Source organism: Trachypithecus francoisi, unplaced genomic scaffold, assembly GCF_009764315.1.
Source record: "Trachypithecus francoisi isolate TF-2019V2 unplaced genomic scaffold, Tfra_2.0 Lachesis_group5, whole genome shotgun sequence".
NCBI classification, from domain to species: domain Eukaryota; kingdom Metazoa; phylum Chordata; class Mammalia; order Primates; family Cercopithecidae; genus Trachypithecus; species Trachypithecus francoisi.
The window spans coordinates 127,930,475-127,957,722 of NW_022681470.1; the positions used below are offsets into that span (position 1 = coordinate 127,930,475).

At 46.4% G+C, this 27,248-nt stretch overlaps 1 protein-coding gene across 1 annotated transcript in view; it reads left to right on the forward strand.

Moving 5' to 3' along the window:
• Window positions 1-24,662, forward strand: part of BCAR3 (BCAR3 adaptor protein, NSP family member) — a 120,173-nt gene extending 95,511 nt beyond the window's left edge. Inside the window, 8 exon segments of the mRNA XM_033196637.1 lie at window positions 3,414-3,517; window positions 4,631-5,158; window positions 5,161-5,282; window positions 11,426-11,541; window positions 15,648-15,819; window positions 19,641-19,752; window positions 19,999-20,211; window positions 24,037-24,662. Coding sequence (XP_033052528.1) covers window positions 3,414-3,517; window positions 4,631-5,158; window positions 5,161-5,282; window positions 11,426-11,541; window positions 15,648-15,819; window positions 19,641-19,752; window positions 19,999-20,211; window positions 24,037-24,215 — 1,546 coding nt within the window. The 3' untranslated portion in view covers window positions 24,216-24,662.
• Window positions 24,663-27,248: the final 2,586 nt, after the last annotated feature.

Here is a 27,248-nt window from a genome sequence, read left to right on the forward strand (position 1 = left end):
GTCCCAGCTATTAGGGAGGAGAATTGCTTGAACCCAGGAGGCAGTGAGCCGAGATCATGCCGCCGCAGTGGCAAACAGGCATATGAAAAGGTGCTCAACATGATTGGTCATCAGAGAAATGTAAATCAAAACTATAACGGATATCACCTCACCCCAGTTAAAAAGGCCTAAATCCAAAAGACGAGTAATAACAAATGCTGGTGAGGATTGTGGAGAAAAGGGAACCCTCTTACACTGTTGATGGGAATGTAAATTAGTACAACCACCATGGAGAACAGTTTGGAGGTTCCTCAGAAAACTAAAAATTGAGCTACTATATGATCCAGCAATCCCACTGCTGGGTATATACCCAGAAGAGTGGAAATCAAAGAGATATATCAAAGAGATAACCTGCACTATGTTTGTTGCAGCACTGTTTACAATAGCTCAGATTTGGAAGCAGCCTAAGTGCCCATCAACAGCTGAATAGATAAAGGAAATGTGCATATACACAGTGGAGTACTATTCAGCCATAAAAAAATGAGATCCTGTCATTTGCAACCACATGGATGGAACTGGAGATCATTATGTTAAGTGAAATAAGCCAGGCACAGAAAAACAAACATCACATGTTCTCACTTATTTGTAGGATCAAAAAGTCAAAACAATTGAATTCTTGGACACAGAGAGTAGAAGTATGGTGGGCCAGATGCAGTGGCTCACACCTGTAATCCCAGCACTTTGGGAGGCCAAGGCGGGTGGATCATGAGGTCAGGAGTTCGAGACCAGCCTGGCCAACACGGTAAAACCCTGTCTCTACTAAAAATACAAAAATTAGCTGGGCATGGTGGCGTGTGCCTGTAATCCCAGCTACTCAGGAGGCTGAGGCAGGAGAACTGCTTGAACCAGAACCTGGGAGGCAGAGGTTGTGGTGAGCCAAGATCATGCCATTGCACTCCAGCCTGGGCAACAAGAGTGAAACTCTGTCTCAAAAAAAAAAAAAAAAAGGATGGTTAGCAGAGCCTGGGAAGGGTAGTAGTGGGTAGGGAGTCAGGGGTGGGAGGGAGGTGGGGATGGTTAATGGGTACAAAAAAATTTGGAAAGAACCAGACCTATTTGATAATACAATAGGGTGACTATAGTCAAAACAACTTAATTATATATTTTAAAATAAAGAGTGTAATTGGATTGTTTGTAACTCAAAGGATAAATGCTTGATGGCGTGGATACCCCATTTGCCATGATGTGCTTATTTCACATTGAATGCCTGTATCAAAAGATCTCATGTACCCCAGAAATATATACACCTATGTATCCACAAAATTTTTTTAAATATAAAAATTAGATGGGCGTGGTGGTGTGTGCCTGTGGTCCCAGCTATTCGACAGGCTGAGGTGGGAGGATTGCGTGAGCCTGGGAGGTTGAAGCTGCAGTGAGCCATGACCATGCCACTACATTCCAGCCTGGGTAACAGAGCAAGACCCTGTCTCAAAACAAACAAACAAAAAAAAAAAAATCAGGGCAATTGCAAGGAGGGAGGCAAGATCTGATATTTAGAAATCCTCCTCTTCATAATAATGGGATTGGACTTGAGATCCCTTACAGTATTACAAGGGGTACGTTTTCTTCTGTTTCCTTTGGGAGGGATTGGCTGCTGAATGGTTGAAGCAGGGAATTAATGTCATGCACAGAGTGGGAGTGTATTCGGCAAGAAAACAGAACCACTGCTGTGGGGAAGGCCTTCTAGTTGGCCCTGAATGAGCCTAGTTTAAAAAATTTGTTTTTTTTTTTTTTTTTTTTTTGAGACGGAGTCTCGCTCTGTCGCCCGTGGCCGGATCTCAGCTCACTGCAAGCTCCGCCCCCCGGGTTCACGCCATTCTCCTGCCTCAGCCTCCGGAGTAGCTGGGACTACAGGCGCCCGTCACCTCGCCCGGCTAGATTTTTGTATTTTTTTTAGTAGAGACGGGGTTTCACCATGTTAGCCAGGATGGTCTCGATCTCCTGACCTCGTGATCCGCCCGTCTCGGCCTCCCAAAGTGCTGGGATTACAGGCTTGAGCCACCGCGCCCGGCCTAAAAACTTTCTAAGATAAGAAATGAAAAAAAGACTAAGAAAGTCTCTAAGTCAACAAGTCAGGCCTAATAGAGCCACTTTTCTGTTTGCCCTTTGGAATGCAGATCCTCCTAGAACTTGTCACCACTTTGTACAGGCAGCACGCCCAGAAATGTTTAAGTGGGAGGAGGGGAAGAGATGGCCTATGGCCTGCTGCCCTGCCCCAGTGTCCTTCAGTGGCTGGCTCCCTTATGCAGCTCTGGCCAGGTGCCACCTGCCCTGACGTCGGGCCTGCTAGTTGGCTGGCTGGTGGCCTGCCCTGGGCAAAGGTGTGTGCTCACAGGCAGGTTGCATTCCAAGCCCTGCCGTTCTGGCCCCTGGAGTCCAGCCGCAGTGGTCACTGCTTCAATATCACTTCTCAGGAGTCATTTCCTTTTGTAATTTGCCCTCCGTCTTGCCTTATCTTCGAAAGGTTGCTGGAATTTCTCTGTTGCTCGGAGTTTGGGGGTTTTTTGATTTGTTTTTTCTTTGGTGCTTGTAAAGGTAGGAAAGAACTTCATGATTTCTGTAACATAAGAATGTTTTGTGCTTATGGGAAGGCCAATTAGAGTTCATGACAACTTGGCTGGTGCAGTGCCTCCATCTCTAGCTAGGGAGATTCTGGTGCTTGGTGCTGGAGAAATTCCCAATTTGAGTTGGAAAGGGACAGAAGGAATAACAGCGAGTGTGTTGAAAGTTACCTTCCACCTTTTCCTTGTGTGGTTACGCAGCGTGCCTCCCAACTGCTGCTTGGTGACCATGCCAGTGCCTTTCCCAGCTCAGCAGGAGGGGGCTGTGTGGAGGGTCCCCCCAGAGCAGCCAGGAGGTTGGGGATGGCAGCCTCCCCAGGCAGTCCTGCAGGTTATTTGGGGGATGCTGAGATTTGCACCAAAATGGAAGTTTCCCCACAGCTTCCTTCCTAACTGCAACACTATGGAGCATGTGGAAAATGCGTATTAGTTAGGCAAGCCATTCCCTCCGGGCCTATAAGTAATTTTGGGCTCTGTTAAAAGTACACATTCCAGTTCATCAGATTTTCCCGGGGAGTATCGTAAAACTTTTACCCTACTCTGTTCAACAGGATGGAACAGCCCAGGGGAGGCATCCTAGGACTTAGCCGCATTGGTCATGGGGACATGGGGATGGAGCACACACAGTCATATATTAATCGCCCCATCAGTAATTTGTTTCTCCAGCGGACATTCCTGTACTTTTAGGGTATGCTGTAGCACTCTCGTTCTGAGCAGTTTTCTTTCTTTTTTGTTTAAGTTCCCATGGCATTGCCTAAAGGTTTTATTTTACACTTTAATACATGTTTCCGTCCTATTTGTCTTTTGCTTCAGAAACAAAGAAAAAAGTGGTAGCCAGCCAGCCTGCCTGGATCACATGCAGGACAGAAGAGCCTTGTCCCTCAAAGCCCACCAGTCAGAGAGTTACCTGCCGATTGGTATGTTTCGGGGAATGTTCAGGGAGAACATCAGTGTGACCCTGGTTTCCTTCAAGCTGTTACCCTGCCCCATCTAGTCGTCTCATTTGAAACCCACGCTTGCCTCAGCTTGCAGCCTGAAGGGGAATGGGTTTGCAGAATTATATCCAGCTGGGAAGCGCTGAGCTAGACACTGTATGCCAGCTTTTAGGCCTCGTGGCAAGCCTTCAGAGTAGGCATGATTATTGCCATTTCACAGCTGAGGAAACTGAGGCACAGATAGGTTAAGTAACTTGTCCAGAATCACCCAACATTTGAACCCAGGTTTTCTGATTCAAGCCCATTTGAAAACTGGCGGACTACCTGACAAATGCGCCTACTCCCTTTTCCCGGGTGGGTGGGTGGGTCCTGGGGCTTTTGGCAGAACAGCTGTCCAGGCCAACTCCCCTTCCTCTCCATTCTGCTTTCAAGGCTGGAAGAGTGATAAGGTATGGGGTGTGGGGAGACCTACCAAGCAGTTACATTTGTAGGACGGGGGGTTGTTTTATATAAAAGTTTAATATATTTATATGTTTAAATATGTTTAATAAAAGTCATTATTTTCATAACTGACTTTCCCTGGGACCACAAAGGGATTTTCCTAATACCCCTGCATAAAGTACTTCCATGTGGGTTACCCCAATGTCTTTTCTCCCTTCCCTGTCTCCAGCTCTCCCTTGGAAGCTGGCTGGGATCCATCCTTTGACAGTGGTGTTTTAGGTGGCTAACGACTTCTGTTTCTTAGGGCGAGATTACATTATTCATGCCCTCCTCACTCATATATTTTATCATTCTGACTGTCCGAGCCTTCTGTGACCATACAACAACGTTTGTAGCCCAGGTGTCAGCAGTCCCCGGGATTTCGAATTGTACCCAGGAGTGTGGGATGGGGCAAGCCCAGCCCAGCCCTCACAATGCTGTAGACTCCGTGAGATTGGGCGTGGGACAGTCACATTGACTTTTCTTTTGGAAATGAAAATGAAAATTGAAACCCACGGGCATGAACGGAGGGCCGGGCAGCTGCCACTCTGGTTTTGTTTGTCTTATAGTCTCCACACAGATGAGCTGTCTCTGACCTTTTCTTATCCCCCACAGGCTGCAAGCTGCCACCTCAGTCCTCAGGTGTGGACACAAGCCCCTGCCCAAACTCACCCGTGTTCAGGACGGGAAGCGAGCCCGCCCTGAGCCCAGCAGTTGTTCGGAGGGCCTCCTCGGACGCCAGGGCTGGGGAGGCGCTGAGGGGGTCAGACAGTCAACTGTGCCCTAAGCCGCCTCCTAAGCCCTGCAAGGTGCCGTTCCTCAAGGCTCCCTCGTCTCCCTCTGCCTGGCTCAACTCAGAGGCCAACTACTGTGAACTGAACCCAGCGTTTGCCACAGGCTGCGGCAGGGGAGCAAAGCTACCTTTATGTGCCCAGGGAAGCCCCACAGAACTGCTCACAGCCAAGCAGAACGGGGCACTAGGTCCCCGGAACTCTGGCATCAACTACTTGATCCTTGATGATGATGACAGAGAAAGACCTTGGGAACCTGCGGCAGCTCAGACGGAGAAGGGGCAGTGGGACAAGGGCGAGTTTGTGGCGCCCCTCCTGGAGACTGTCTCCTCCTTCAGGCCCAATGACTTTGAGTCAAGTTCCTTCCCCCTGAGAATAAGCCCCTGGAAACAGCAATGTTGAAACGTGCAAAAGAACTGTTCAGCAACAACGACTCCAAGGTCATCGCTCAGCACATATTGAGCATGGACTGCAGGGTAAGAGCTGGGGGTCCTGGCGCTATTCTGGCTTTTCAAGGTTTGGTAGTCTCGGTGCTCCTCTGGCTTTTGTAGGTTTGGAAGGAGAGTATCCGTCCTGCCTCACTCTGCCTCACCCATTAAATGCTTTGCCCATAGGAAAGTCCGAAGATAACACCAGCATGGGAATTTATTTAAGGGGTGGGAACCACAAGCTGGGACAACCTTTGCCCAAGTAGGAAGCTTATAAAATTCATCTCAGACAGAGGGATGGCAGGCTGCTGCCGTGGGTGGGGGCCGCAGTCTTCTCCCACCCATCCCTGCTGGCGTCAGCAGCTGCAACAGAATCCTCACACCTGGTGCTTATTTAAAAACTACCCCCTTGCCTCAGCTCCATCAGAACTGGTAAAGCCAAAGCTATAGGAGAGTAGACTGTAGATGAAAATGTAGTTTCTGGAGTAGCAGACCTTGGTTATTTTTATTACATTATACTTATGCATTACATATTTATTACTAAAATGATCTTTAGTATAAACATCTTTAAAGTTATGTTTTAAAAATAATCCTTCCTCAATTTAGAAAAATTCTAAAATGGCCGGGCATGGGGGCTCACGCCTGTAATACCAGCACTTGGGGAGGCTGAAGTGGTGGATCACCTGAGGTCAGGAGTTCAAGACCAGCCTGACCAACATGGAGAAACCCCGTCTCTACTAAAAATACAAAATTAGCTGGGCGTGGTGGTGCATGCCTGTAATCCCAGTTACTCTGAAGCTGAGGCAGGAGAATTGCTTGAACCCGGGAGACAGAGGTTGTGGCGAGCCAAGGTCGCACTATTGCACTCCAGCCTGGGCAACAAGAGCAAAACCCTGTCTCCAAAAAACAAAAAAAAGATTTCTAAAATACAGATTAAAAGACAAAATTAAAATCACACAAAATCCAGTTTCCTAGAGATCACCATTGTCAGCATTTGGTTTATGCAAAAACATGATTTTTTTCTCTGTAAATGGATAGGTATAAATAATTGCATGCATAATATCTATTTGCCGCAGAAATGGCACAGGTCTCTACATACTATTCCAAACCCTTCATTGACCAAGGTGACTGTCTTTCCACGTGATTAAATATTTACATCGTCACCTTTTTTTTTTGTTTGAGACAGGGTCTCGCTCTGTCACCCAGGCTGGAATGCAGAGATGCGTTCGCAGCTCATGGCAGCCTTTGCTTCCCGGGCTCCAGTGATCCTCCTGAGTAGCCAGGACCACAGGCGCATGCCACCACACCTGGTTAACTCTTTGTATTTTTTGTAAAGATAGGGTTTTGCCATGTTGCACAGGCTGGTCTTGAACTCCTGAGCTCAAGTGATCTGCCTGCCTTGGCCTCTCAAAGTGCTGGGATTACAGATGTGAGCCACCGCGCCTGGCCCATCACCATTTTTTTGCAGGAAACATTTATTTTACATGTGAGTGACTTTTGTCCATAGGTAGTCCCAAAGCAACCACATCCTGAAGAGAGATTAAGTCACTTTTTCGGATCTGTGGGGATTCGTTTTTGGCCCTTCAGTGGCTAGCAAAATTCACAGAAGCTCACATTTCTTATATAAAATGGAATAGTATTTGCATATAACCTATGCAACCCTCCTGTATACTTTAAACCATCTCTAGATTAGTTATAACACCTAATACAATATATATGCTTTGTAAATAGCCATTATACTGTGCTGTTTAGCAAATAATGACAAGGAAAAAAGTCTACATGTTTCATACCAATGCAGCTTTTTTTTTTCCCCTGAATATTTTTGATCCTCCTTTGGTTGAATCTACTGTTGCAGAAGCCACGTATAAGGAGGGCTGACTGTATTCTAGACACCAGGTGCTGTCTCAGGCGACGTTGGGCTCGGTCCACCTTTTCATATAAAGAGGCTGGTTCCTGGGCATTTGAAGCCCTTTTTTATTTGTAGCTCAGTGAAGTCAATTAGCTTCAGATGTCAGGGCTTATTTAGGGGTTTTCCTTCCTATGTGTTGAATCATGGCAAGAAGTCCAGTCTCAGCGCACTCCTGCAGGGAGTGCCAAAGTTGATGGAGGGCTCCCCCAAACAGGCTTGAGGAACTTTAGGCAGCTGCTGGCCATCCTGGAGTAAACAAGGCCCTTGCTGACAACAGAACTTGAGGGATGACTCAGAAACCAGAGTAACTCATTGCCCAGGCCTGGGAGGTGGGGCTGAGAATGCACTTCTGCTGGGCAGGCCCTGAGAAGAGAGCCAGGGCTGCACTGGAAGAACAAGGGCCTGCTGCACTTTTGGCTGGATGACCTCGGGCAGTGCTCCCAGGTAGTCACGCAATTTGCGGAGTTAGCAGAGTTATCCGGACCTCACTTTAAAGCGAGCTTAACCTGTTTGGGAGGTAAGAGTAGTGAGGATTTCTGTTCTTGTCAGGCACACTGGGCCCTGGATCTGAGAGCAGAACCATGTTAGCGGGCCAGGAGGGAGACTCTGGCCTAGTATGAACCTGCGTGGGTTCTCCATAGAGGAAGCTCCTTGTAGAAACAGGCCTGGGTTTACAGAACAGTCCAATTCCCAGGGAAATGAACGCTTCCTGTGACTCTGGGCAGGGCTTAATGATCCTCTAGGTGGAGGAGAGATGCCTGCCTGCCTGCCCACCTGCCCTTGGCAGGAGGTCTGGGACCTGCCCACTACTTTTGGTAGCCATGAAACTAGACTCCGAGGATGGTCTCAACTGAAGAATGCAGTCTCCCTGGCTTGCTGTGGCACGTTTTGTCCTCCTAGTGGGGCCTCACTCCCATGTCTGCCTGCAGGCACCCCTGGACAAGGGGGCTGGATGGGCTCCCCAGGCAGCGAGCAGGAGCCAGCCTGGATTCTGTCCAACCAGCCCCAGGGCAGGGCCATGTTGAAACTTCCTTCTTCCCGTCTCTCAAGAGCTGACCACGATTTCTATATTATCTTCTGGAACCACTGACTTCCAAGCAGGCACAATCAGCATCTCTAAGAGGGAAATACACAATCTGTTGTTTCCCACCCCAGATGCAGTGGCAACCCAGATGGGCCACCCGGAAGCTGAGAGCAGGCTCTGGCTAGCGTCTGGGTCCCGTGTGCTGGTTCCCAGCCATGAGGGTAGACACCCAGATAGGCCATCAGGACAGTGGGTGGTCCTAAGAGCCCTCCAGGCTCCCTGCCCTGCTGTGTCCATGCCCTCACCCCCCAAGGGCCTGGTTAGGAGCCACTGAGCCTCTCCCACCATGCACAAGGTCTTTGCCTGTAGCTAGAAGTGAGGTCCAGTAGTGAAGTGCTTGGCCCAACTGAGCCTGAATCCTGCCTCTGTCACATCAGCTGAACAGCCTCCTCTTCTCTGCCTGTCTGTAGGGAATACAGCTACCCAGGTGGTTGGCGAGGACTAAATGAGATACTAATATAGTAAAAGCCCTGGGCACCTTGCCTAGCCCACAGTGAGCACAATGTGTTTATCCGGGTTATATATTCAGCCTTGACTGAGTGCCTCCTGTGTGCCAGGGCAGCTTGTGGTCTCTGCTCTTGGAGCACCTGCTATTTGGTGGGGGTGGGCTGGGGAGGGACAGTGATGCGGGACCTTAGACCATGACCCAGGTGGGAAACGCCCTGCTGGGGAAGGCACAGGAGCTGCGGGGCCTCTGGGCAGGGCCTTGAATGGGGAATGGGGTGTGGATATGGGGCGGGGACGTCCAAGATGAGTTTGGAAGGCTGTATCATTGGCCAGATGAACACCAAAAGCATCTTGCAGATGGCAGGCAACGCACACGCGCAGAGACTCAGTTGTCGAAAGCCATGGAGAGGGGTAGCTTTACAGCAGATTCGTTCTGTGTGGGTAGAAGAAGATGGAGTTGGGGTGGGTTGTGGGAGGGCTTCACAGGTCTTTCCTTCAATGTTTCTAAGTCTCTGCTTCTGGGCTTATATCAGGTTCCTGCCTTCAAGGCACTTTACAGTTGATTTGGGTGCAGATCTGATCCTCTATGCCAAGGGCAACAGAACCAGCAAGTGGAGCCAGGTAATCTCATGGCGTTTTAGAAAGGCCCTTGCGGCTGGGAGGAGGGCTGGGCCGGGCCCCCATCGGGGCTCTCCTGGGTCCGTGCAGCAGCCTCCAAGGCAGTGGAAGAAGCAGCAATGGGTGGAGTCCAGAGGTGGAGCAGTGTAGACCAGCTAAGATTTGGAGGGCAGAGGGAGGCCTCGTCGGGGGTGCTTCTGCTACCCTGCCCTGTGGAGTCGCCTCACAGTAAATGCTCTAGATGTGGTTGTCCTTCCTTTGTGTCTGTGAGCTGCACAACCTTGGGCATTTGTCAGGCCCTGCAGTGTGAGCTTGGGATCCCCTCGGCCCTCAGGCAAGCAGGTGTGGCTACAGGGAAGTGACCCAGGCATGGCATATATATGCTGAAGAAACGCAGGCTGGAGAGCAGGGGCCGCCGCCTGTCTGCCAGGTTTTCCAGAGCAAAACTGAATCAATCACAGGCCTTTCAATCTCGCCACCCAGAGCGTGGGGGACACCCCTCAGAAGTACAGCGTTTGGGACGTCTAACAGAGGGCAGCTGTCTAAATAAGCAAGGAAGTGTGCATGGCATGCGTTTAGGCTGCCTTGCCAAGGTCAAGGTATAAATCTGTTTCCCAAGATCTGGCCAGAATTCTTCCCCTTTCCACATGGCTGATGATTCACAACTTGTATTTTCAGGTAGCTTTTGGAAGTTCTAAAGTTATCTGAATCCTTTGCAGAGTCCTTGAGAAAGGTGAACTTAGCAGTTATGTTAGAAAAGGGGAAACTGAGGCCCAGAGAGCACAGGTAGGAGCACAGTAGGAATTCCGCATCCTGTCCTGGCGTCTGCCACTGGAGAGCTCATCCACAGGGTCATCCCCGCAGGCTTGACAGTAGTTCAGCCACAGAAGTTACAAGGCAGGGTTAGTAATACCACCTAAACGTCCAGATGTGTTTTGATAGCCTGGGGTAATTAAGGCTGAGGACAGGTGTACCAGATCAAGGAGAGGAGCCGCCTCATGCCTGCCGTGTGTTCACGTGGCTAGACTTGTTGCAGCTGTTAGTTCCACTCTTAGTACATCATTGTGCTGTGAGGTATCATTAGCCGCCATTTAATTTTTCTTTTGTTGTTAGAGACAGTGTCTTGCTGTGTCACCCAGGCTGAAGTGCAGTGGCATGATCATAGCTCCCTGTAACCTCAAACTCCTGTGCTAAGTGATCCTCCTGTCTTAGTGTCCCAAGTAGCTAGGACTGCAGGGGCACACCACCATGCCTGGCTAATTCTTAATTTTTTGTAAAGATGGGGTCTTGCTATGTTGCTCAGCTGGTCTCAAACTCCTGTCCTCAAGCAGTCCCCCCACCTCGGCCTCCCGAAGCACTGGGATTACAGGCATAAGCCACCGTGCCTGGCCTATTGGCCCCATTTTAGAGACACACTGGCTCAGTTGTAACTCTTCTTCGTGACATTGTAATAACTAATACCTGATTCTAATAAACTGAGATTACATACTAGAATGGAGATGGGTTGAGAGCTGTCTGGGACAAAGATTTTAAGAAAAGCCTCTCAGGAGAAAGAAGTGTATTTGAGATCTCAGGTTTCCAATCATGGTACACATTTTTCATAGTTTCCAGACGTATAGAGCATTGACTGAGCCCAGGAGAAGCGTAATTAAGGGTAATAGCAGCCAGCTGTGGCTGTTAAGTGAGAACATGAATGGCAAAGCCCACAGCAGAGAGGCTCTTGGATGAGATTCCGCTTTTCCACTGCAGGGGATCGGTCGCTCCGAACACATGCAGCCCTGCTGTTGGCAGCAACACGTCACAGCAGGATCCGGCCTGTGTCAGACAAAAGCTTTGAGAACTAAACTGTTCTCTGGCTGGGCAGAAACACTTAACAAATCTGTGGATCTGCAGAGTAGTGTCGGCATCTCCCACCAGTCTTTCTTTTCCCCCTAAGTTTTATGCTCCACTATGTGTATGAAAACACCCTGAACATCATATAAGAACAGCAGTCGCAGTGGTTGCTTATGAAGAAATGCACCACATCAAGTGTCCATGCCATCCTAGTGCAGTGTGTCTCCTCTCATATGCTGAATCCGTGATCAGGCAAGCCCACTTCCTGATCCAGTGTATTTCAACTTTGGCTCTTGACAGGTTGCTAGGATACTTGAAGTCTCTGAAGCGATGAGGAGGAACATGGGGGTGAGCTCAGGCCTGGAACTCATTACCTTGCCTCACGGACACCAGCTGCGCCTGGACATCATTGAAAGGTGAGCAGTGCTGTCCTCTGCACTTCCAACCCTCCCAGCTCCTTGCAGGCATCAGAGCAGCAGGTTTTAGAACAGAGAGAGGCTCAGCACCAGCCTAGCCCTGGGGTAACAGCATGTCAGGGCGCATGGCCTACAGCGACTCTTCCCAGAAGCCTGAGCCTGAGAATCCTGGGGTTGCACACAGAGACAGCACAACTCAGGAACAAAGAATGTGTTCCTGTCCCTGCTCCTAGATGGAGAGAACAGATGGCCCGAAGCCAGTGACTCAACTGGCCTGTGTGAGCAGGAGTCACAGATCCTGCAGCCTAGGGCAGAGCTGGGGCCCCAGCACAGTGGAGTCTCCTGCCCAGCGAGCTGCGCCTTTGTGTCTTTGGGGGTTAAGATTGCTTGAGGAATTAGGAGGAGTTTGTGGGAACGGCTGGGAAGAGCAGAGTCTAGACAGTGTTTTCTTTGAGGGGTGGACAAATAGGGTCAGAGGTCAGGGGATGACGGCACTGGCCCGGGGCCTCCGAGGCATCCCTCCCCTCTTCTCATGAAAAGCCAGGGCCCTGGGTGTCCATTGAAATGGAGTGTTTAGGAATTAGAAAGACACCAACAATGAGGTATGTTTTTAAGAAAAGCACTAGACTAGATATCCATATGACCACAAAAGCTGGCCTTTTTGACACATTTTTTTAAAGTTGATTTGGGGAGGACTGTCTTGTTTTCTGTCTGTCCAGCCCACGTCCTAGTTGCCATGACTGACTGCCCATGGCTTTCTATTAAGTTCCAGATCACAGTGCTGTCCGGGACAGCTTTCTGTGGTAACAGACACGTTCTGCACTGACCATTACAGTAGCCACCAGCCACACGTCACTCTCGGGCACCTGAAATGTGACTGATGATTTTAGTTAGAATTTACTGTTTTCAGGGTAAAGAGCCACCTCTGGGGGGGTGGATGTTGCTGCGTTGGAGTTTCCTCGGCTGTACGGCAGATAAGATGACTCCCAGGGTGCTGCTGTTTTGGTCTCGCAGCCGTGGTACATCCCATAGAAACTACCGAGAGCGCTGAATTGCAGCCGTGTGGGAGGACGGAGGTGAAGAAGTGGGGCCGTGCGGACTTTGTTCGGGAATGCCCTTTGCTTAGGCCTTTGGGGAATTCTAGATCCCACTTCTGAATTTCCCTGCTCTTCCTGATGAGACTTTTCTAGGTTCCAGCCTCTCTCCGGGTGTCCCCTTTTTCCCTCCTGCCCCAGGGGCCTGGCCTCCCGGCTCCACTAGCTTCCGTTCTATCAGCAGAGGGGAGCTGTGCCACCACACTTTGCCGTTTCTTCCATGAGACATTTCAGCCTGAAACCCCCCAGGTTCCCGGCCTCATGAATCTGAGCCCTGTTTTCTTAGTATCATTCAGGGTGCTAGGACAGGCTGAGGGCGACAGGTTTCTTTGGAGCTTCTCTCTTGGCTATTTTCTGACTTTCCACTTTATTTCTCTTTTCTCCTGACTGCCTCTTGGCTGGGGTCTTGCTTCTTAGCTTGTTTCTTGTGACCTGTGGGATCTTCTTTTTAGAGCCTGGGGAGTAGTTTTATTAATTACAATGTGTTGATTAAATAAAGGCCAAGGTTATAGAGGTCCTGATGTGTCACATGGCATCACCTTCTTGCATTTGAGAATCAAATACAAAACTACCCTTTATTTTTAATTTACCACCTCACCCATTCCAGGCATACTGCTCTGGAAGTGTCCTTCATGTGACATCTGAATGCCTCCTCTTGCCAACCACAGGAGCTTTTGCTGCAGATTTGCCAGCCTGAATTGTTTTTCCCATAGTCGGTGCATCCAGGAGGTTTCAGGCAAATGTTGGTTGAGTGAATGGCTATAACCATTCAGTTAACCATTGATACAACACTAGAAGGCCATTAAAACATAGGGGGAGAAAACACTGAATAAAGAATCAATTGAATGCAGCATGGGAAGTGAGTTTATAGTTAAAAGCAACATCTAAAATGTTCTGTCAGTGTTAATATTTTGCAAATGGATAACAACACTCTTCCAAAAATGTATCAGATAACAGCTGGGCATGGTGACTCATGCCTATAATCCCAGCACTTTGGGAGGCCAAGGCAGGTAGATCACTTGAGCCCAGGAATTCGAGACCAGCCGGGCAACATGGCAAAACCCTGTTTCTACAAAAAACACAAAAATTAGCTGGGCGTGGTGGCATATGCCTGTGGTCCCAGCTACTTGAGAGGCTGAGGCAGGAGGATCCCTTGAGCTAGGGTGCTCAGGGCTGCAGTGAGCCGTGGTCACACCACCGCACTCCAGCCTGGGCAACAGAGCAAAACCCTGTCTCGGAAAAAAACAAATAATAAAAATGTATTTTAGGTCTATGTTTGGATCCATTAATTGAGAAAGACAAATCAGGAAAAGGAGATAAATGGAGAAAAGAGGAAAGAGACTGGAGACAAAGAGGCAAAATGGACCAAGATACAGAGGGAGAGACATGCACAGAGACCGCTCTAGTAACAGCTGCTATTTATTAGGCGCTTGCCAGTGCCAGGCACTTTAATTATTATTATTTTTGTTTTGAGATAGTCTCTCTAGTTACCCAGGCTGGAGTGCAGTGGCCCGATCTCTGCTCACTACAACCTCCGCCTCCTGGGTTCAAGCCATTCTCATTCCTCAGCCACTCGAGTAGCTGCAACTACAGGCATGTGCCACCACGCCTGGCTAATTTTTGTATTTTTAGTAGAGATGGGGTTTCACCCATGTTGCCAAGGCTGGTCTCAGACTCCTGGGCTCAAGCATTCTGCCTGCCTCGGCCTCCCAAAGTGCTGGGATTACAGGCCTGAGACCTGGCTCAGTTTAATTATTTTCACTCCCATACACAGTCTCTCTTTCTCATAACCCTTGCTCCCATTTTACAGATGAAGAACCTGAGGGGTGGAGCAGTTAGGTACCAGCCTAAGCTTACACTGCAAGTGAGCCCCATACATGCATATGTGTGCAAACACACTTGGAGGCAGAGCTCGTTACCTATTCAACAAACATTAGAGAACTCAGTGATGCTAAGCACTCAGTGAATCCCTGCTGCCCTTTGCTCAAGGACAGCAAGAGACAAACCAACACACCTGGACACAGAGAGCACAGCGTGGAGTAACATCCCAAGCTCTGAACATTCAGGACAGAGTGGCCCTGGAGTTCAAATGCATGCTGTATTTTAGTAACTAGCTATACATTGGGGCTTCGCCTCCAGCACTTGTACCACAGCCTGGAAGAAACTGAGGCAATTCTGGTGTAAAGCAGTTAACTCCTGGGTGCTGATTTACAGTGGGAAGGAAAGGGGGTCACAGTCTATGCTTTTGCAGCAGACTGACCCCATTCATATTAGTCCTGTTGTCATGTGGAGGAAAGATCACCCTGCTTCCTGTTTGGGGTCTCTGAGGTTGACCTGTGTAGTTTAGGATGAGAAAAGGGAGGATTGTTGGGGAAAATGAGATTTTGATTTTATTAGGGTCTGGCCTTACAGTCACATTCCAGCCCATCAATCTTTATCCTCCTCCCCGTTCACTTCCTGGCCTCTGGAGTGGGGCTGGATAACACCATTCTTACCTCCTCTTTCCTGCCTTTGTTCTGATAGCTGTGTTACTGTCCTGAATCAAGAATGTCCTCTCATTTTCCTGTCCCTTCCATCCCCAAGTCCAGGGGGCCCAGTGGAGGTGGCCCTGGGCTACCCTGAGGAGAGATTCTCAGAGTGTGTTGGGGGACCTGCTGTCTCCACGGACCTCTCATGGTACAGGGTACTAGCAGCCACATGCAACTTCTGAACAGCTTTGCCTCAGGAGCTCCCTCTTTGTGCCCCCAGGTGCAGGGTTGAACATGGCCCTGTCCGGGGACATCTTGCTTTCTGACGGAAAGTGTACCCTCTGTGACCTAGTTTGGCCCTCCACAGTCAGCCTGCTACGGGGCCTTCTCTCTGTTGAGACTGGCCATCTAAACTGTGCTGCCGGCACATTTTAGAGCAATAGCAGCAAATGGCACAAAAACAGCCCTGCTCTTGGCTGATTTGGTTTGGTTTTCTCCTAGTCCCATTGGCCCTGAACCTGACCACTGATCTCCTTGCTTTCAGACACAACACGATGGCCATCGGCATTGCAGTGTACATTCTGGGCTGCACGGGCACTTTGGAGGACCGAGCAGCCACTCTGAGTAAGATCATCCAGGTGGCAGTGGAACTGAAGGATTCCATGGGGGACCTCTATTCCTTCTCAGCTCTCATGAAAGCCCTGGAAATGCCACAGGTAAATTTCCAGTTACTTTATGTGTACTTAATGTTCTGTAAAGAGATCTGCATGCCATGTTTGGCAAATCAGACTATTTTAGTCAATCTCAAAAGTAAATTGAATCTTAGTGAAAGCTGCTTCATTTAGGGGACAGTGTCCTAAGTGTTTGGACTGGGGTCTATTTTTTATTTTCTTTTTTGAGACAGAATCTCACTCTGCCATCTAAGCTAGAGTGCAGTGGCGCAATCTCAGCTCACTGCAACCTCCACCTCCCAGGCTTAAGTGATTCTCATGCCTCAGCCTCAAGTAGCTGGGACTATAGGTATGCACCACCACACCCAGCTAATTTTTGTATTTTTAGTAGGGACAGGGTTTCACCAGGTTGGCCTCGAACACCTGACTTCAAATGATCTGCCCGCCTCAGCCTCCCAAAGTGCTGGAATTACAGGCATGAGCCACTGTGCCTGGACTGGGGTCTATTTTTTTTTTTTGAAATGGAGTCTCACTCTATTGTCCAGGCTGCAGTGCAATGGCGTGATCTTGGCTCACTGCAACCTCTGTCTCCCGGGTTCAAGTGATTCTCCTGCCTCAGCCTCCTGAGTAGCTAGGATAACAGGCATGGGCTACCACACGTGGCTAATTTTTGTATTTTTAGTAGAGACAGGTTTTGCTATCTTGGCCAGGCTGGTCTCAAACTCCTGACCTCAGGTGATCCACCCACCTCAGCCTCTCAAAGTGCTGGGATTACAGGCGTGAGCCACCACACCCCCTCTCTGGGGTCTATTTTTAAAGTAGTAGATAATTGCTGACAGTCCATGCTTTCTCTTTGATGTACAGTAGCAAGTGTCATCCTCATGAACAGTAGTGATTCATGGAGAACTAATTAGGATGAGACATCTGGCTAAAGTGTGTCGTATAAGAAAGAGACTGCCTCCATCTGGGTCGCCAGGTGTGTAGGCAGTTTAGTATAATCCCTGGGAAATGAGACACTGGCAGAGCTTCTATCAGAGAATCCTTAGAATAGTTTAGTTCAGGTCACCTAAAACAGACTGTCCTATTAAAAAGTTCACATTCCTGGTCCATCTGCCATAGAACTCCCTAATTACCATTTCTGAAATTGGGCATTTGAATTTATCTGCTGTGCCAGGGGTTTTTTAGGATGAGTGTCAAACATGAATATCTGTATCTGAAGTCAAGCAGGCCTCATAGAGGAAAGTCATGCTGCCATCTTTATCGCTTAGGATCGGCACTCCCACTTCTGTTCTCCCAAGTCCTGGGTGCTTGGAGGACTTGAGTATGAGTTTACAATCCAGCCAACAAAACCTTCTAGTAACACCAAAACCACTGGTCACTCGGCTTGGCTGTTTCATAGCCACAGGCTATATCCGAAATTCTGCCAGGTGCTCATTGAAATTCCATCATTGCCACTGGGAAACAGCCACAATCACGTGTCCCGCAAGTCAGATCATGGCAGGAACAGAATTTACTTGCATTAAAGCAAGGTCACCTTAAAAATAAAAGGTTGAACAACTTAGTGCCTTCTTCGGGAATTTTTGGGGGGTCAATTCTATTTCAGAAGCTTTCAAAATTCTCCAGGTAGACTGGAATTTTGTAGGATTGGTATTTGAAATAAGCAGTCCATAAGTTCTGCCAGATTTTCATGATATACCTATTTCTGCTGTAACAGCGGTTATCATTTTTTCATTCAGGTATTTTAATGTGTATTATGTTTATTTCCTGTCATCTAAAACTGCCTAGAATTTTGACAGCAGAGCCAACAGGCCAGGCTGTGGGTAAAGCTTTCCAGCCCACAGCTTCCCCTGAGACTGGTAAAGGGGATGTTTTGTGGGATCACATGGTTGCCATCCATGACATCAAACTCAGCGGTTAGGGACTTGTCCCCAACCACATTACCATGCTTTGTAGGTGGCTCCCTGCCTTTTAACAGTGTCAGCCTTTCTCTTCTGGAGCACATCAGCAGTGACAGGACACAGTCCTCCGGAGCATTCAATGGCCTAGGAGGAAGTGGCATACCCAGGGAAAGCCCAAAAAAAGAGTCACATTACTTTGCATGTTACCATCCAACCCAGCCCTTACACTATAGCCATGTGCCACCTTCTCTTCTCTTCTCAGCTTCTAGTATCAAGAGAGTACGTCCAGGAGACGGGCCTAGCCCAGACCCAGAGGCTTCTTTCAGAAAGGCAATGCCTCAGGGAGTGGGTAGGGAGCAGGGGTCTACAGAAGGAAGGGCAGCATGGTGGGCAGCAGGAGGAAGGCCAGCCACAGCCTTTTCTTCACAGCACATTTGCTGGTGCTGAGCCTACTCACTTTCCTTTTGGATACAGGAGCTCTTCAAGGCCAAGTAAATGAATCTCAGCTCTACCACATACCAGCTGGGAAGCCTTGGGCAGTTACCTAATCACTTCTGTTTTCTGATCTGTAAAACGAAGCCAAAATACCTGTCTTAAAGGGCACTGTAAAGACTAAATGAAATTCTTCAAATATTTGACACAAAGTTGGCTCTTATTCCCTAAATACTAATGCCCTGGCCTTGTTTCATGTAGAAAACTTAACACAGCCTTGCTGGTTTTAGGGTATGACTTGGGGACCATTTATCTCAGGACAGTCAGAGTCAGTGGTAATATGCTGCTGCTAAATTGTTCCAGAAGAAAATTAGGCCCTGAGTTACCTGCAGAAGAAAAGAAATGAGCAGCAGGCGTGGTGTCTCATGCCTGTTGTCCCAGCTACTCAGGAGGCTGAGGTGGGAGGATCACTGGGCCTGGGAGGTTGAGGCTACAGTGAGCTGTGATCGTACCACTGCACCCCAGCCTGGGCAACAGAGTGAGACCCTGTCTCAAAGAAAAAAAAGTCATAAAACTCTTTAAGAGACTAGTTAAACTATAGCTCTCCATACAGTGGACTATTATGCAGAAATTTAACAAAATAAGGCTGTTCTATATGTACTTATACTGAATGCTTTTGAGGCAAGGAATAGATATGGTTTATATAGTATAATATGCATGTATTTATTTTTAAAAGGGGTGTGCATATGGACAGGAATTTTGGGGAGGTCAATTCCAGTTTTATTTCAAGAGCTTTCAGAATTGTTCAGGTACAATGGAATTTTCTAGGATCAATATTTAAAATAAGCAACTTATCAATTCTGCCATATTTTCCTAATAATGCTGATTTCTATTATAGCAAGAGTTATAATTTTTCATTCAGGCGCTTTACTTTGCATCGTGTTTATTTCCTCTCAACCAATACTGCCTTAAATTTTGACAGTGGACTGGCCAGCAGGCCAGGTGTACGTGAAGCGCACAAGCAGTTGAAGAAAGTTGTCGTCTCTGGGATGGGCTAACAGCAATGCAGATGGGGAGGATGGGGGATTACTTTTCCTCTCTACCCTGCTTTCAGCCACTTTGACATTTTTACCATGTGTATCTATCACCTGTTCCAAAATTTAAGCAAAAAGGTAATTTTATTTTATTTTATTTTTTTTTTGAGACGGGGTCTCACTCTGTCACCTAGGGTGGAGTGCAGTGGCACAATCGTGGCTCATTGCAACCTTCGCCTCCCGGGTTCAAGCGATTCTCCCGCCTCAACCTCCCGAGTAGTTGGGAATACAGGCACACGCCACCATGCCTGGCTAATTTTTGTGTTTTGAGTAGAGACAGGGTTTCACCATGTTGGCCAGACTGGTCTTGAACTCCTGACCTCAAGTGATCCACCCGCCTCAGCCTTCCAAAGTGCTGGGATTACAGGCGTGAGCCACCATGCCCAGCCACAAAAAGGCAATTTTAAAAAGAACCTTTTCCAAAACACTACGTTTCTTCCAGATCACAAGGTTAGAAAAGACGTGGACTGCTCTGCGGCACCAGTACACCCAGACTGCCATTCTCTATGAGAAACAGCTGAAGCCCTTCAGCAAAATCCTGCATGAAGGCAGAGGTGAGCACGTGGGCAGAGCAAGCATGGGGCTACCCTGCTGGGGAGTGGAGTACAAGTACACAGGGCATGTTATAAGGCCCTGAGTTATCTGCAGCACTGTGGATGGCTCATCAGGGCTTTTATCAGATGACAGCGTTGCTTGTAGAAGGCTGCAGTTGCTATAACAAGACAAGGGCTGAGTCACCTCATTCTGTGCTTAACTTTGGAAAACATCTAATATGGAAAACTCTACTCCTTATTCTTCAGAGTCCACATGTGTTCCCCCAAATAATGTATCAGTCCCACTGCTGATGCCCCTTGTGACCTTAATGGAGCGCCAGGCTGTCACTTTTGAAGGAACTGACATGTGGGAAAAAAATGACCAGAGCTGTGAAATCATGCTGAACCATTTGGCAACAGCACGATTGATGGCCGAGGCCACGGACAGCTACCGGATGAATGCTGAGAGGATCCTGGCAGGTGAGAGGTGGTTTTTGTAAGCTTTTCTCTAACACTGTATGAGTAATTGAAATGAAGGAATGGAAGAGCATGGCTGACTTCACTTAGAAAAAGACTACAGAGGAAGGATTAAAGAATGGGCTTCCATTTCGTATATGGCTGGTTATTACTTCCTCTTAATTCCAGAATGACTCAAGTGCCCTGTTTCTCCTTTCTTCTTGAAGTGTTCCTTTTGTTCAATGGTATGGAATAAACAGAGAGAAGGGGTCAAGAACGAATTGGGGCCGGGCACGGTGGTTCACGCCTGTAATCCCAGTGGATCACTTGAAGTCAGGAGTTCATGACCAGCTTGGCCCAAGTGATGAAACCCTGTCTCTGCTAGAAATACAAAAATTAGCTGGGCGTGGTGGTGCATGCCTGTAATCCTAGCTACCCAGGAGGCTGAGGCAGGAGAATCACTTGAACCCGGGAGGTGGAGGTTGCAGTGAGCTGAGATTGCACCACTGCACTCTAGCCTGGGTGCTGGGCAACAGAGCAAGAATTGGCCAACTTGCCTACCACTTATTAATAGTACCTCTAATAGGTGAGATTAGAAAAGGTGATGTGCCAAGATGAGGTAGAGTTTTATTCAGACCTCATTTATCTGCATTCCTGTGAAGTGAGCTCCCCTGCTTTTATCACCAGACACATCCTGGAAAGTGTGGGGCACTTCTACAATGTGTAAACCTATCTTTCTTATAAGTGCTATGGTGACAGAAAGCAGCCTCCTCAGTCAGCACGGCCGGCATTTATCACAGATGCGGCATGTGCGCGGCACCACGCTAACTGGATGTCCTGAGGAATGTAAGCAGGTATCTCAGCATGCAGCGATAAGTGCAGGGTGTACTGTGGGAGCACTTAGGGGAAGGGACTGATTTGGTCAGAGATGCTAGGAAAGAGGAAGCACCTGGTGACAGCTTCCCAGAAAAGACTGCATTGATTGTTAAAGGACAAAAGTAGTTACCAGCAAGCAGGCTGGGAATTCCACTCAGATGGCACAATCCAAGCAAAGCCACTGAGAGAGCCTGGTGAAAACTGGGATCCACAAGTACTTGGGTTTAGATTTGTACAAAGTATGACCTAAGGAATGGCCAACTAGGCTACAGAGGGAGGTGCAGCTGGGAAGGGCCTTCCACTTAGGACCATGGCTGAAGAACAGCCCGTGAAGGGTTTAACCATGGGAGGGTGCAACATGGTCAGATTTCTGTTTTAAAGTAAATTACTCTGGTGTCCGTGTGGAGGAAGGCTGGAGGGCTGAAGGTTTGATGGCAGAAAGACCATTCAACAAGGAGGGCTTTGCCAAGGCAGTCGTCGGGGATGACTATTTTCCATTACTATATAATTTTTAAACATTCTTCAAGGACCCATAGTCTGATTCACAAGGTTAAGAACTACATGGGGGCAGGAGACTCCATTCATTTAATTCTAAAAGGGAGCTGCCTCAGAACCAGAATGTGGGACTCAGTCATTTGCACCGTCTGCTGTGGTTGTAAGTACCACATACCTGTTTCATTTTCTTCCTCAAAAAGTTCTCCAGGATTGGCTGTATGTTACTCAAACAATAAAAACACACAAGTCAACAAAGATCAGAGTGCCTACTTAGACAAAGCCAATGAATACATTACCATGGATGTTGCATAAGCCAGTACATCAGCAGGGTGTGTTTTTAGAAAAGTGTGCCATAAGCTGTTCTACAGCTCTAAATCACTTTAAAGGTTGCTGATGGAATTTTTCAGTTGATCCTAATGTAGATTTACATAGCAAGTTCTCATTGCTGTAAGTGACAGTGAACCCAGGAAAGGCAGAGATCTGCTCATCAGCACAGACCAGACCAGGTGAATGGGGAGGGGCTCAAAGCATGTTAACTGAATGAATAGAAGTCACCATCTGGGGCCGGGCGCGGTGGCTCACGCCTGTATTCCCAGCACTTTGGGAGGCTGAGGCAGGCAGATCACCTGAGGTCAGGACTTAGGGGCCAGCCTGGCCAACATGGCGAAACCCTGTCTCTGTTAAAAATACAAAAATTAGCCGTGGAATTTTGAGAAGGAATACTTAAGAGGCTGAGGCAGGAAAATCAAGCAATTCTCCTCAATTCTTAATTTCAGTGAGCTGAGATTATGACACTGCACTCCAGCCTGGTCTAAAAAAAAAAAAAAAAAGTTGCCATCTGGCCTTTGGTTGGTTATCCACCAAGGATATTCTGGCATCATCAGGAAGAAAATATTCCTGTTGTCCTTTCTACCACCAAGATCCTGTGATCTAGATGGCAGGTATATTTAATGACAGAACAAACTATCCCAGCAATAATAAAGGATGAGAACCACATGCCTCTTTGGCTAGAGGCTGCTTCCTCTTTAATAGAGTTGCCTGAACATCTTTGGCCTTAAGTAGACCAGATCCTCTCTTAAATGGAGTAGAGTTAAGAAATAAACCCACACATATGATTTTCAACAAAGGTGCCAAAATAATTCACTGGATAAAGTATAATCCGTCTACAAATGGTGCTGGAACTATCGGATATCCACATGCAAAAAAGTGAATCTCGATCCTTACCTCATACCATACACAGTATTCCAAAATGGATCATAGACCCAAAATGTAAGGGCTAAAGTATAGCCTTCTCTAAGAAAACATAGGAGAAATTCTTTGTGCCCTTAAGCTATGTAAAGATTTCTTGGCTGGGCGTGGTGGCTCATGCCTGTAATCCCAGCACTTTGGGAGGCCAAGGTGGCCAGATAACCTGAGGTCGGGAGTTCAAGACCAGCCTGACCAACATGGAGAAACCCTGTCTCTACTAAAAATACAAAATTAGCCGGGCTTGGTGGCGCATGCCTGTAATCCCAGCTATTGGGGAGGCTGAGAGGCAGGAGAATCGTTTGAACCCAGGAGGCAAAGGTTGCAGTGAGCTGAGATCACACCATTGCACTTCAGCCTGGGCAACAAAACTCCGTCTCAAAAAAAAAAAAAAAGTTAACATATACTTACCATATGACCCAATAATTCCTTTCCTAGAGAAATGAAAACACATGTCCACACAGATTTGTACATAAATGTTCACAATCAGTTACTCATAGCAGCCAGAAAATGGAAACAACCCAAATGTCATCAATTGGTGAATGGATAAACAAAATATGGCATGTCCATAAAACTGAATACTGATCAGTAAAAATGAATTATTAACATGCAACATATGGAATAATCTCAAAAACATCATGCTAAGTGAAAGAAGTCACACATTAAAAAGTCCATAGTGGATGATTCCATTTATCCCAAATTCCTAGAAAAGGCAAAACAGGAGCAACAGAAAGCAGATCAGTGGTTGACTGAGGTCTGCAGTAGGAACAGGAATTGACAGCAAAGAGGTACTAAGGTGATGTAAGTGTTCTAAGACTGGGAGTGATGGTTTATATAGACTTACTGTCATAAATCAAACTGCACAGCCAAAAATAGGTGAATCATATGACATGTAAACTGTACATCAGTAAAGTTGGTAAAAACAAGTAAGAAACTCCTAGGTACCATGAACCCTCCTTCCCACAGCACTACTTCCCACAGTGGTTTGTACAAACCAATTTCACTCTATTGTTTTTTAATGAGTTTACCTGTTATTTCTTCTCTGAAGGTGCTCAGGTTCTGCAGGGTGGGACTCTGCTCTCCCTTATACAGAATAGATCCTATATTTTTCTTTGGGGACATTTTTTAAAGTTCTGAGAGAGAGAAGAAGTTCATTTTGATTCTACTTTAAGCAAGCTTTCAGTCTACTCAGACAGAACTGAAGTCACTTTCTGTTTGTTTTGTTTTGATTAGGTTTTCAACCAGATGAAGAAATGAATGAAATCTGCAAGACTGAATTTCAAATGCGATTGCTATGGGGCAGCAAAGGCGCACAAGTCAATCAGACAGAGAGATACGAGAAATTCAACCAGATTTTAACTGCCCTCTCACGCAAATTGGAACCTCCTCCTGTAAAGCAGGCAGAGCTTTGATAACTCTCCAGAGAACCTTTAGAATTTTCAAGTTTCCTCAGCTTCATCTTTGGGAAAGCTTACTATTTGATAAAGTAATAATTTGCAAATCTGACAATATACAAGCTTTTAGTATCCACAGGATATTAAACGTGTAAATTGCACAGAGCACACTTATTTATGAATTGTCTAAAATTACTACTGATTTTTAAATGAATAATTTATTATTAAGATAACTACTGCTAATGTTGATCAGCAAATCTAAGAGAAGACCTAGCTACTATGTTGGCTGGTTGCTTTCTATTATCAGGGTATTTGACCATTTTAGTTTTAATTCCATGTCAGGTAAGTGGAAACAGAAGAGTTTAAAAGCATGAACCATTTCAGAAGGTATCAGTTATATGATATTCTTTAAACAAATATGAAAAATGTAAATACTCATGAATGAAAATATATCTTTTTGTGAAACAGTTGTATCCAGTCTCTTTCATATTAAACAATTCATCTTGGTACAATAATTCTACCTCTTAGCCACCTCAGGCATGCTCTTCCCTAGGCACCATATCCTGATGGTAAACCAAAATGAATGAAAGTGGTATGAAAAATTTAATATTCCTGGATTAGGAGACAGAGTGATAGTGACACAAGGTAGAAACAGCTGCACAGGACCTAGGTTCAAACTCAAGCTGTGGTACTTGCTAGCAGGTGTAGTTGGGCCAAGTTTACCTCATTGAAATCCATGTGCAGCATAGCAGCCTGTACAAACTGGACACCCAGATGTTATGAACAGAACATCTCTTCACATATTTCAGAGTAATCAACTGTTACCTTTTCCTCTAGCTGATAAGTACAACAATGCGTTTCCTAGGTTGGCTTTCTAGGTTTCTCATTTGGCAAAGGGGATACTTTCTACTTTCTTTCTAGTTTATCAATATCCCTCTCAACTTTCCCTATTGTACAGAATTTGGAATGTAAGACTTTAACATATCCTGTCACTCTGCCACCAACTGTCAAACATTTAATAATCTGTTTTTCCTTCTCTCTTAAATAGTAGTAGGACCATACCAACTTTTATATTCGTCTTAAACTGGCTGTGAAAATTTCTCCATGATGTTAAATAGCCTTTAAAAACTATGATTTATTGGTGACAGAAGTTACACTGTAACTTAACTATTGCCCTGTGATGGTTTTTAAAAATGTGCCACATTTTTTTAAAAGGTGCCATAATATGTTATTTTTTGTTAAAACAAACCAAAGCACATTTCTCCTTCTGGCAATATGGTGGTTCAGATGCTCTTAGCCCTCTCACCATAACTAAATCCTGAATACATTTTCATAAACATACCTTTTAGTGTATGATCAACCTTGATAGAAATCCCCAAGGAACAAACTTCTCCCCCCGCCGCACCTGAAAAAGGTACAGCAAATTTGAATCAATTCCTTATGAGAACTTAGGAGCCGGGACAGACCTAGAGGCAAAGAGTAACGTCAGCTCAATGAATGAGAGTGTCTGTCTTGGGGGAACTTAAAATGCCTCCATTAAGCAGGACTCCTTAAAGGGTCCCTGTTAATGGAATAGAAAACATTCATCTGCCAGCAAAGGGAGGTTGCCAGGAAACATGACTGTCTTCACATATAGCTCCAGGAAGAAAATAATTATAATGACTATAATCTTCAGTGAGGATCTGCAACCACACGCCTGTCCTCATACAGGTCTGGAGTAAAAATTACAAAATCCAAAACCAAGAAATTGATTTACAGTGGTCACAGGTTGGTGGTGCCTACCAGATATGAAAGCTCATAATTAAGCTACAGTAATTAAGGTATCATCAGAAATTTAACATGACAGAGTGATACTGTTGATCAGCAAGGGAAAGGATGACTTTAATTCTTGAACAATTGGTTAAGCAAATGAAAGGGGGAAAATGGTCTCTTACCTCTTATCATACACAAAAATAAAATTTGGATGAGTTAAGAACCTACATGTGAAAGGCAAAATCATAATACTTTTAGAATATATTTTACTTTGAATCAAGTATTTCTTAAGTTAGAAAAAGCATTAATTATAAAATAACAACTAATCTGCATTAAAAACTTCCATTCAAAAGACAACCTAGAGAACCTGAAAAATCAGAAATATTGGCAACGCATAAAATGGACAACAGATTAGTATAGTAGACAGCCTCCAAGATGGCCCCCAATGTTCTCTGCCTTCTGGTGCTCACACTCTGTGTTGTCCCTTCCCACATTATACCAGGCTTTGTGCAACCAAGCACACAGGGCAGAAGTAATGGTATGTTGCATCCGAGATAGGTTATGAGGAAGACTGTAGCTTCTGTCTTGAGTCTTGGATCACTCACTCTGGGGAAAGCAAGATGCCACCTTGTGAGTATCCCTATGGAGAGGTCCTCATGGCAAGGAACTGTAGCCTCTGGCCAACAGCCAGCAAGGATAACCTTGGAAGTGGACTCTCCAGCCCCAGTCAAAGCCTTGAGGTGACTACAACCTCAGCCAGCAGTTGGACTGTGACCTCATGGGAAACCCTGAGCCAAAATCAGCCAGCTATGTTACACAGTAAGAGATAACACAATTAGCATCCTTAATATGTAAAGAGCTTCCATGAATAAATATAAAAATACAATTGACCCCCCCCCCCCAAAAAGGATGAAAACAGGGTTTTTACAAGAAGGGGAAACACAGTAAACACGAAGATGCACAACATCAATAATCAGGGCAACAATTGAAGCCTACAATGAAATGCTCTTTTATATCCTTTAACTGACAAAAATTGAAGTCTGACTCCTAAGTGCTGGCCAGGATATGGAACATGAATAACCCTTATACAATGCCTGTAGGAGTGTAAAAATATTACAATAACTTTGGGAGGAAAATGTGGCATTATATTTCAAAGCTGAAAATTAAGGAAGTCCTAGCCAGAGCAGTCAGGCAAGAGAAAGAAATAAAAGGCACCCAAGTAGGAAAAAGGGAAGTCATATTTTCTCTGTGTTGATGATATGATTGTCTTTTTTTTTTTTTTTTTTTTTTTCCTTTTTG